Source organism: Canis lupus, chromosome 31 (assembly GCF_003254725.2).
Source record: "Canis lupus dingo isolate Sandy chromosome 31, ASM325472v2, whole genome shotgun sequence".
In the NCBI taxonomy this organism is placed as follows: domain Eukaryota; kingdom Metazoa; phylum Chordata; class Mammalia; order Carnivora; family Canidae; genus Canis; species Canis lupus.
The window spans coordinates 15,087,570-15,099,818 of NC_064273.1; the positions used below are offsets into that span (position 1 = coordinate 15,087,570).

Sequence of the window (12,249 nt, forward strand, 5' to 3'; positions counted from 1 at the left end):
GGGTCTGTGGAGCTACTTCTTGTCTGTGATAATAAGTAAGGGATTTGTGGTTAGATAAGAGATAATTACAGAACTAACTCTTACTAACCTTTAATTGAAATTTAGTCTTTTTTGTTATACAAATGTAGGTGACTAACCATTAACACTGATAGCAACACCTATAACTGTTGGTGCATACATCTAAAAAATTATTTATGCTCACTTTTCGTCTTATAGTAATCATTAGAACTGCCAACATATTTTATTCAATACCTAAATAAAATATATGTAATAAATATATATATAAATAAATATATCTATTACTATGACTAATTACTAATTACTATGACTAATTACTATTACTAGATACTATACATATCTATTACTATGTCATATTTATAATATTTTGATAGTTATTTTTTATTTAACAAGTTTTTTTTTTAGAGAGAGAGAATGTGTGAGCAGGAGGGGCAGAGGGAGAGAGAATCTCAAGCAGGTTTCACGCCAACTGGGAGCCCCCTGCGAGGTTGATCTCATGACCCTGAGATGAAATAAAAAATTGGACACTTAATTCAACCACCCAGGTGCTCTTTGATAGTTATTTTTTTTAGGAAGTTAATTTCCTTTGTAATTATATGTATTTTATTTTTTACACTTAAATATACAGTTCTAAGAAGAGGTTAGTAAATTTTAGTAGCCTGCCAAAAGTGTCCATGACACACAAAAGAAGCTTAAGAAAGCCTACCCTAGATTACAGTTCTCAAACTTTAGCATCAGAATTGCCAGAAGGGCTCTTTCAAGCACAGACTGCCAATCTTACTCTAGACTTGCCCATGCGTAGGTCTCTCAGGTGGAGCTCCAGAATTTGCATTTCTGTATGTGCATTCCAGGCTTGCAGATGCTACTAGTTTGGTTCTGAAAATCATATGTCAAAAACCACTGACCTAGACCACACTGAATCCAAATATCTGGGTAAAAGACGAGGTGATTCTAACTATAACCAGGTATGGGGGCTGCTGATCCAACTTTTGGATTACAAATCAGTGGTACACTTACTTTCACTCCCTTGGCCATAGCAGAGAGAATTTCCCAACCACTGTGCTTTTCATAGTCTGGTAAATAATAAACTTTACTAAATATGAATCTTAGAAAGTTCTAAAATTATTATGCTTTGCTATAATTATTTCTCCTTACCTATATTTAGTTAATTCACTGCTAATTTTAAAATTGGAAAAAACATCAGAGTTATAGTTTGTATATCAGGTAAATGGTGAACTTTTTAACTTGGTAAAATACAATGTTTCCACCATCTTGCCCACACCTGCCTCTCACCCCATCCCACTCTAGGAAAATAGCTAAGAACACAATAAAAATTTCCTTTGGTGCTAAACTTGCAAATTAAAAATTAAAAATAACAGAAAATAGTATTTAATTATTTCTGTGTGAGGTTAGCAAATAAAAAATAAGTCATTTAAAGTAGAAGTTAGTAGTTACATTTTTTTTTTCTATTAATTCCCGTATCTTATCTTTGTTGTTTTGTGTTAAGGCTTTTCCCACATGGTTGAAAATTTGGGGACAATGATGGGAAATATGGACAAAGACAAGAACACTTTTTGCCTACCAATTTTTAAAACTAATATGAATCACAGGTTCTATTTTCAGTTTTCCAGGACCCATTTAAACCGTGGATACAAATTTGTGGTGGTACCTATAGAGGCTATTAAACCATTAATGCTCTGTTTATTTGGAAGGCTTATAAATACAGCATTTTATCCCCTCATCCCCAGCAGTTTCCAAACACTTCCGAAATGGAAGAACTTGAAGTAATTCTATTTCTTATTTTGGATTTGAGAATGAGAGGCTCAACCTGAGGCTTCTGACATTTGAACAGAAGGTACCTTGCATAAGACTGTTATAGGATTGATTGATTGATTTTAGAGATTTTATTTATTTGAGAGAGAAAGAGAGAGCACAGGAACAGGGGGAGGGGCAAAGGGAGAGGGAGAAGCAGCCGCTCTCACCGCCCGCCTAACAGGGATCCTGGGGATAGGGTGGGAGTGGGGGATGGGGGTGGGAGTGTGGGGGGCACTCAATCCTAGAACTCTGGGATCATGACCTGAGCCAAAGGCAGACACTTAACCTAACAGACTGAGTGCCCAGGCGCCCCGGGACTATTATAGGATTTAAAAATGAACAGCAACTCCTCATAAGCAGCCTAATAGCGGTGTGTATAACCAAATCTATTTTTTTTAAATTTTTATTTATTTATGATAGTCACAGAGAGAGAGAGAGAGAGGTGCAGAGACACAGGCAGAGGGAGAAGCAGGCTCCATGCACCGGGAGCCCGACGTGGGATTCGATCCCGGGTCTCCAGGATCGCGCCCTGGGCCAAAGGCAGGCGCCAAACCGCTGCGCCACCCAGGGATCCCTTTTTTTTTTTTTTTTTTTTAATTTTTATTTCCAAATCTATTTTTAAGACATTAGTATTTCCTAAATTCTGTGAAGCTGTACAGACCTGATGACTTCTAGTTTTTAATGGCTCAGCAAGGCAATTCAACCACATAGTTCATTTTTTGGATTAGTAACAAGGTAGTGTGCTTTCCTAGGAAATGTTTTAAAGATCACAACCCTAAGTTTCTTTAACATTTATTCTTGCATTGGTGTAAAATGTTTTCTTTCATACTTTGATCAGGGACATGAAAGTGTTATTTAAAGTACTTTTTTACTTATGCATGCTATAAATGGCAGGGAATGAAAATGTTTCATTTAAAAGAGGGAAGGCTGATGAAATCTGCCTCAACATGATTTACTAGAATCTTGGGGGAATTGCATTTTGTACCCTATCTGCATAAATAATCTTGAGAGACTACAGTGCCTTTTTAATAAATTGACTCCTAAATTACTTTCCACTGTACCAAACACATCATTTTAAACTCACTAAGTTTTCTTTCGGTTACCATGCCCCAGTCTAGACACATTCTCATTAAGGCTATAACTTTCTTTCAATTACGAGAGCACTGTGGAGACTATTTAATAAGTGCAGGCCCAAAGATGAAAGTCTTTGCAGAGATTACCCGACTCATTTCTGAAGAAAGCAAGTGCCTGACCTTCATAAAAAATACTGTATCTAAGGCAGTGGGATGTACTATTTGCTTGATACACACTAAAAATAATCTAGTTCTTTGTCCCTGTCTCCTGCTGGAGGACTGTGATTCATGGAAAATGAGGTCAGTGAACTAGAGAGTAAAATCTGGCTGGGGGAAAACATGTAAATAGATAGTACACAGTTGTGTGGGATTGCCTGTCATCCACTTAGCTCAAGCTGTTTTCTAGAAAGCCTTCCTTGACATGCCCAAATTGAGTGGTTCTCTTCTAGCACCTTTTATTTATCACCTTATTTTGTCATTATCTATTTATGTGTCTGTCCCCACCATATTTAAAGCAAAAGCCATGTTTTACTCATCCATGGAACAGACACAATATCTTTGCTAATGTTTAAATTTTTGATCAGGAGTAATCAAAATAATACATTTATATTAGCAACTGTTAAGTAATAAAGAAATCTTTCCTTTGCAATACATTATGTCATGCAATTGTAGGAATCCCCAACATATTTAATTCAAATTTTAAAAACTTCTGTCAATGAAGATGTTCATACTTTGGTCTTTGTAAGTGATTCATTTTGACCCTCTATATCCTGCAGGAAACTATTTATTTAAGATTCACAACCAGAATGAAAAGAACTCCTGTGTCTATAACCATATAATTATGCTTGGATAGATGGTGAATTGGAACACAAGCTCCTGTGCAGTGAAATCTCCATCATCCAGGATATTTGGATTCATTACTTGTGGAAACAAGGTCAAGTTACCAATCTCCTTAGCTTAACCTTTACTAAATTCTTGAGTCTGTAAAACAGTTCGTAAGAATTACTGACAAGTTCAGTAGTGAAAGCAAATGACTTCTTAGGGCCTCACCTGTATTGAACTAAAATTAACACTGAAATAGGAGTTTGGAATCAATGCCACTTGCCCAGTGGTTTCCTTGAAGTGAGGATAAATAAACAACTGTCAGTTCAGTGTTTTGTTGCCTCTTCATCAAAAAACATTATTCCCGCTACAACCTACCCTCCACTCAGCTTCCTTAGCTCTCCAAGTTTCCCACATTGAAAGATTTGTTAGAATACAAGCTATAATGTATTATAAAAACAATAATATATATAAAGTGCAGGAAATCTCTGGTTAATGCATATAAACCAAACTGATGATTATTTACATAATGGATGATGAAACTCACATCCTCCTTTTGCTCTTTATAGAAATTTATCTTCCTAATGAGGTTGACATCACTTGAATGAGACTTAAAGCTGAGGAGTTCAGATTCTGAATGAACAGTATTTTAGGAAGTAAAGGAAGTTGAAAACTCTCAATTCAAATTGCAAGAAATTATGGGGCATTTCTGATACTCTGAATAGGGCCTCAAACATTTTCCTATTACTATAGGAATACTTCTATGTGGTGGTTAGGTACTAGATCGGCATTAGTACACAATGTAACTCTCCCAGTCTACTAGAAATTAAACGGCTATTATAGGTTACACCAAGACCTAATTGCTACATTAATGTTATTTCTAGTGGAAAATATGTCTTGCATTAAAAAATAAACATTTTGAAATAAATTTTGAAAATCTGTGTATAGCATGAAGACTGCATGATTATTAATCAGCTAGAAAGAAGGGCTCTTTATAAAGAAAGCAATCAATTACCTTTGATTTTGATGAGCTAGGAACAGTTGAGATAATTGCCAAATGCTCATGATATATGTCGAAGTGGACTTGAATTATTTTCCTTTTTTCACTTTATACAAAACTTTTAGAATGGATTAGAAAATCATTCCCCATCAGGACAGAAGGAAAATGATAATGATTTATGTTGAACAACTTTGGGCATTTAGATGGCTAGATATTTCTATATTTATATGCATATATATATTTATTTGTAATGAATAATTTATTGCTTTAACAAATGTTTATTTACTACCTGTATTTTGAGACAATGATAAGTCTAGATGGTAGCAATGCAGTATTGGATAAAATAAGCATAGTTCCTGTATTTATAGACTTTATAGTTTATTTTTTATTTTTTATTTTTTTAGACTTTATAGTTTAAAATGACAAGACATACTAGTAAACAATATAGTGCTATAAGTGATAAAATAACCATGTGTGATCTAATATGATTAAATGTCCTAAATCATGAATACCAAAAGGATCAGAATGCTGAATTAGAATTGACTATACAACTTAAAAGAAGCAAATTATTACTACTATTCCCTTCTATTTTAAACCTTATTACTTTTGAGATTGATAGGAAGGTAAGAAATGAATATGGTGAACTAGTGTATTTGATATGATGTATTATGACAGACTGGAACTATAATAAATCTTAGGTGTGTCATTAATATGGAATTATCACTTGCATTATGCTTCTTCAAAAAGCCTTGAAATTTTGCATATCTTTTCTCACAATAGTAACACTGCTACAGATTTTCTGAAGGAATTATTGTGAAAATGTTGCAAAGATATAGCAAAAGCATGTTCTCTAGGACCTTTGTGATTAGTTATATATATACTATAATATAGTATAACAAAGAATATTTCATTTTCTTTGATAATCTATAGAAAATATTTAATCGACATGAGAAATGCCCGTGTAAGTAGGCTAAAAAGCAATATAATATTATATTTTGTAAAATTTTGTATTATAGGATTTCCACCTTTTGAATATTTTGAATAAAGCTGCTTTGTACGTGTGTGTGCAAATATATCAGTTCATTGGGGTAAATATCCTGACATGCAATTGCCGGATCCTGTGGTAATTCTTTTTTTTTTATCATATTTATATTTTTATAAATAAATATTTTTATAAATATAACAGTGGTTGTTTTTGAGAATGGCTTTAATCAAAATTTTTTGTCTTCCTTTTGCTCATGTGTATTTTCTAAATTCATAACTTTCTTAAATTTATATGTCTTAATAAACCCTATTTGATATCAATAAAAACATTTGAGAATCTCTTAAAACAGACCTGAGAAGAATCACTTACCCTAGTCCCAGCAGCTGACAGACATCATTTGAAATCTGGGCGGTCCAGTTGTCAGCACAAGCTACATGCCATCTGCTCAGGATTCTGAACTGCACCAAACCATTGTTGTTCCTTGTGCCGTTGAAAAGACGTACTAAAGAGATCAGATCATACACAAGGTCACTTTGGCCTAAGCTGTTAAGAGTAAATGATGGGCTCTGAGGTGCCTGGATGGCTCAATTGCTTAAGCGTCTGACTCTTGATTTCAGCTCAAGTCATGATCTCAGGGTCCTGAGATCGAACCCTGCCAGGCTTTTGCTGGGGGTGGAGCCTGCTTAAGATTCTCTCTCTCTCCCCCTCTCTTTGTCCCTCCTCCCCTTGCTTTCGCTCAAAAAAAAAAAAAAAAAGGTAAACTACATGTGTAATGTTCTTAACATTTAGAGTTATGAGATTGATTGTAATTTTTCTTAAGAGTATGTTAGAAGGCCTAACTTGAAAAATACAAATTTGATAGACTTAATGTTGCTCCTTCATATAACTATAAAGATGGAAAAGGCAGAGATACAGAAGTTTATTGCATATCAATACAGCAAATAAATAGAAAATAAAGTTATTTGTGAGGATCATGTCTTATAAGCTTAGTCTCTAAAAGAAGGAAAATTCAAGTTCAGAAACAACTTTAGGCATTTTTTCCCCTTACTTCTTTCTCTAGAAACTATTTTCTTTGGCCTTGTTCTTTTGCTGCTTAGTTTCCGTCTTCTTCCCCGCTACCTTACAAGCATTTTGGATACAGTATAAAGGCTATGAGTGGCTGAGTAGGGACTGGGCCCAGTGAAGCTAGTTTATCAAACAGGTGAAACATCAGCAATGGTAGTTTTACCACAAACACTATACTGTAATTCTGTAGGTTAATGTTCTTGTTCACGTTTAAAATCAGGCAGACTCAAGTTGAAATGCAGCTCTAGCATTCACTAGGTGTGTGATCTTTGGCAGCCACTTAACTTCTCCAAGCCTCAGGTTTATCATGGCCAAAAAGAACTAATTCTTATTATGTTAAGAGTGTTTTACAAGCACTCAGCTACAGGGCATGGCATAATAAGTAGCATTAAGTATTTGCTTAGAAATAAAAGCAAGACATAGTAAAAGTAGTCATTGCTCATCATTTTATAGAGATCTGGAAGTAGGCTAGACTGAGGACTCAACAAAGCAGGAGTAGTAGGTACTGAAGAACCAGAAATGCAAAGGAGCAAATCTAACATAGTCAGTTCTAAGTAAATATGAGGATGTATCCATATGCAGGCAATGGGCAAACTATCCTAGCTAATAGGGTGGTGCTAGAGGGCCTGGTGCAGGCCATTGTCTCTCTGTCTATGGTATATTATGCTTTTTATGTGAATATGAGTTGTCCTAGACTTAAAGTTACTAAATGCAGTCAAGCTTAAATAGACAAACAAACAAAAAACAGGGATCTGCTGGTCAACTTTTCTCCTAACCAGAATAACATTAGTAAGTGCTGAAATCACTGGGGGGATGATCATACCCCAAAGCACCAAGACATATATTGATAACCACATTCTGAATCTTTTACATTTGTAGAAGCCAAATGTAGAGGCTAACGTGATTAAAGTGTTTTCCTAAAATGGAACATACCACAATGTGCTTCATCTGAGCCATCCTTACAGTGCGGAAGGCCATCGCAGAGATTCACCAATGGAACACACTCTCCATTCTTACACTGGAAATCGTCTTCCTTGCAGGGCTCTATTGAGAGAGAATATTTACTTATGGAGTGAAGACGTGACAAATACATGATCCCATAGTATCCATCCCATTCCTGCCTCTTTACACATTGGCCTTTACCACAGTGAGTGATTGAGGTAGATTTAATATGAAGTAAGATTACATACACTTTGTTCTCAGAATACCTCCACAACAATAGGGTCAAAGCCAGAGATATGGCTTGAGAAAAGTGTGCACAAAACCTTAGGCATCTTTTCAGAGAGCACAGAGCAGTTCCAAGAGATGGCCAAGAGGTTTAGGATACACTCCTCCCGATCTCTGTTCGTCTCTTCAATAGACATCTCTACCCCAAATTAACATACAAGCAACAACCATTGGAATGTTACACAAGCATAGGAGGATCTATTGATTTTACCACACGATACATCCAAACCTATATCATATGGAAATGTGGAAGTGGCCTTTTGATGAGACCAAAGTTGGGCCAGGCTAGAAGCAGTGAGCTCGGTTATAGCCTGGGTCAGGTGGGGGAAAAGTAGTCACAAATAAATGGAAACTCTGCAATAGCAGTAATTTGTAAAGAACTTGAAGATGGAGCTCTAAACAAGTAAATCAGGTTGGAGTCAAGAGAATGTGACTGGCATATGAAAAAATAGAAGGAAAATGAAAAGGCTGGACAAAGAAGGAACTGAGTGAATCTGGAGGCAGTTGGTGGTTTCCAGAATTTGAGTCATGCAAAAATAGGCTTATTGGAAATATTTATTGTTTGAAGAAAGTGGTTGCTACTGTTTTCTGGAACTGTTTGATCTTACAGGGTTTTGCACAGGTAGAGAGGGGTTTGCTCCCTCAACATGGTTTTTAACTGTGGTTTGAGAGGGATAGCTACATGGCAGTATTAGGATCTCTATTGAGGGCCACATGGGATTTGGCCTCCCTGAGAAGAGGGATGGTATAGAGGGTATGGAGATTGGTATGGAGGGTTTAATATTTCTTCCCCCACATCATGCACAGATGATCATAATGGGGAAGCAAAAGTACTCGATAAAAATAAAGAAGAGGGAAATTTGTATTTTGAAAGGTATTATGAATATTAATTATAAACTATTATACTGTTTTCAAGGAGATGCAATTCATGTTAAAGTGGTTTCAAAACTGAACTGTACTAATCTCCATATAGATTTTCTCAATTTATGATGACCAAATGTAATGGTACTTGAAAAGAATCATTCCTGTCGTTTTAAATCTAGGTCGTAGCCCCAAATCTGAGAGTATTGATAAATACTGTTACACTCTTAAAAAGAGGTACTAAATGTAGCCATACTACACTTACTAAAAAAATAGCAAAATTGGTCTAGCAACTATCAAGACCCATCACCTGTTTCTAGGTATGTGTGTATATATGAGGATTAGAATATATATCTTTCCTAAAAAGACTGCATAATATATCTTCAAGGAACTGTTTTCAAGTGGGAGAAGGGAAGATGGTGCCATCCAGCACACCAAGGGAGGGAAGCTCCAAGACAATTCATACTGAGTTACCTTAAAGGAGGAAGGCCATCATATCACTACCCACCTGAAGGTTTTTTTTTTACACTAAAGAATCACAAGACCTATTGCTTCTGTGGGATTCATGCAGGAGCTTTCAGATTTTTTTTTTTTTTAACTGATGTGTGCATGTGTGTGTGTGTGTAACTAAATTTTTTTGTGTGTGTGTGTAACTAAATTAAACACCTTTATTCTGTTATTCTATTCTAAATTTTATTCTTTTCTATTTTATTCCGTTCTATAATATGAAATGCTGACCAAAACCAAATAAATCTGATTTCATGATCCGATTTTTGAAAAATATCAGACTGAACTAAAGTATAATGAATAACTTCACAAGAAGTAGTGACTCTAGGTTCTTAAAGTTTGTGGGCAGGTAGCTGTACAAATGAAGATTTATGTTCACTTCCTATGTAACGAATTCAAAGTCAGAAGTTAGGCTGGAGCTTCCCTTGAGGGTAGCTAGGGACTGGAGAGAGAGTGGCAGTGGAAACAGCCTGCATTTTCTCCATATGGGAAAAGTGCATGAGTTTCCTTATGGCCAATGGGCACTGGGGAATATAAATGAGTGACAGCTGCCTGACAGGATAAGCATGCTCCAACACAAAGTGGACACAGGCAGAGGGAGAAGCAGAACCTGGTGGGCGGGGAGGGAATTGGGAACTGAGTAGGGCTATAGGAGATTGCTTAGGAAGAGTACTACTCTTGTCTACAGTGCAGTAGTCATGGGGAAGGAGAGCGGGAGAGGAATGCTCCAAAGAACCCACAGTTCTGTTCTACAAAAGAGCTAGTCTTTGGCCAGGAACCACCGTTAGCCAAAAGAAAAACACAGTGGTGATAGATTTTTCCTGTTTGCCTCTCCTTTAACACTGCAGGTATAGGAAGATGGAAAGGAAAGAATGTGGAACGTGAGTCAAAGGCAATATTTCTAGGGTCCTCTACCTTAAGTTGTTAGGCTAAGATTTGTACCAGAACTGGGAGATAAAAGAAAATTTGAACCAGATGATTTTAAAATTTTGATGCTCAATTTGACAGTACATCTTAATATCTAAAAGTGAATCTTAATTACACAGTTAAGAACATTTAAGACCTAAAATAACTGCAAGAGTGAGGTGGTCCACTTGAAATATCCAGGGGCCAAAAGGGAGATTTGAAATAAAGTAGGTGGAGAAAAAGAAAGCTTTTTCTGTTTGCACTTTTATCGAGTCCATTCTTTAAATTGAAAATACACTTTAATAATTGAAATATCCATAGACCTTGTTTCTTCATCTTTACATGCCTGCCTAAAGTGGGAAATCAGTAGTAACTGTTAAACATTAAGTGGATTAATTTATATTAAATGATTAATAGGCCTCAAAGATCAGTACAAACCCTAGTAATAGAGCTGACACAATATAAAGTGATCTTCAAATGTATGATTTCAAAGAAATATATTTTTTAAATTGGGCAATTTATTGGCTAATGGAAACTCTATTTATTTGTAAACAAATTGATTCTATGAATTATAAAGATAAAATATGCTTATTTGTATTTGAATGTTGGCTAAAGCATAAACTCTGGAATCTTATGGCCTTGGTTTGGTCTGCAATTTAGCCATTTTCTTTATTTATTGATTGATTGATTTATTTATGTTTATTTTCAAACTTGAGCAAAGAAGTTACCCTCTCTGAGACTTAGTTTTTTTTTTTTAATTTTGTTTATGTATTCATGAGACACAGAGAGAGAGAGAGAGAGAGAGAGAGAGAGACAGACAGAGACAGAGACACAGGCAGAGGGAAAAGCAGACTCCACACAGGGAGTCTGACATCCCAGGTCTCCAGGATCAAGCCCTGGGCTAAAGGCGGCACTAAACCACCTGGGCTGCCCAGAGCTTTAGTTTCTTTACTGTCTCATACGAGTAAGTACTATGTCTTAGGTGAATTCGGAGAGTCAGCTGAAAAAAAGAAATGTATTTGGTAAACCAGTATGAGTATATTGAATGCTCAACAAATAATATTCTTAAAAGCAAAAAGAATAACACTTAGAAAGCACCTCTTTAGCTGATACTTAAGTTAACATTCTTATTTCTAAGTGCCCTTTGTGCTACTTTCCCCTCCAGATTACCAACAAGAAATCATACTTAATCTTTTCCTTTGAGTATCTGAAAACAATAATTGGAGCTGTTTGTACTTTATCTTAAACTTTGAAAAAGTTTGCATTTTGTAACCCAAATCTAACTTACATTAATAAAAAAAATATTTTAAAGAAGACATGGCTGGGCCAGTTGTTTCTATAAATCTTTACCCCAATGAGAGAAGTAGGTTACGTATATCAACTATAATACTATTAGGGATGTTCTTGTAAATGTAATTATCAATTTGTTTCACAAACACATAGGTTTTAACCAGATTAGTGAGATGATAAATGGGTGAAGATAATTTCATATTCTACAGGCAAGCATTAATATTTTAACTGACTTTATATTTTATTTATCCACTATTAATTTTCCTTTAAACAGAAAGAAGGCTTAAAACTAGGGATACATGTGTTTGTATTTGTATATTCTATTTTAAATCTAAACTTTGATATACATTATATTTATTTAAAAAGCTGACAGCCTAATTATATATCCATGATTAAATATCTTAATAGAGAATGTTAGTCACCATGAGTTATTTTGAAATTATCTCATTATTTTGTTTTCATAGCTTGTTAAAATCATTATGTAAAGATGAGTTCTCAATGCCAATAATTTAATCATAAATAAGCTTATTGATAAATTTACTCTTACTAGTGTCATCAGTCTATATTTATTTGTAAAAGCATATATTTACTGAATGGAAATTTAAATTTCTAAATGAAAATATGAATACATGTATAAAGATCTGAAAATTGTAATTTATTTTTGCGCGCTATCCTGAAGA

General features: G+C 35.1%; 1 protein-coding gene across 1 annotated transcript in view; it reads right to left on the reverse strand.

Moving 5' to 3' along the window:
• TMPRSS15 (transmembrane serine protease 15) overlaps nucleotides 1-12,249 on the reverse strand; it is a 118,104-nt gene that overhangs the window by 32,921 nt on the left and 72,934 nt on the right. The window contains exons 17-18 of the mRNA XM_025449835.3: nucleotides 7,712-7,822; nucleotides 6,083-6,215 (exon numbers count right to left, since the gene is read on the reverse strand). Of these exons, the coding sequence (XP_025305620.2) occupies nucleotides 6,083-6,215; nucleotides 7,712-7,822 (244 nt within the window). The remainder of the gene's footprint in view (nucleotides 1-6,082; nucleotides 6,216-7,711; nucleotides 7,823-12,249) is intronic.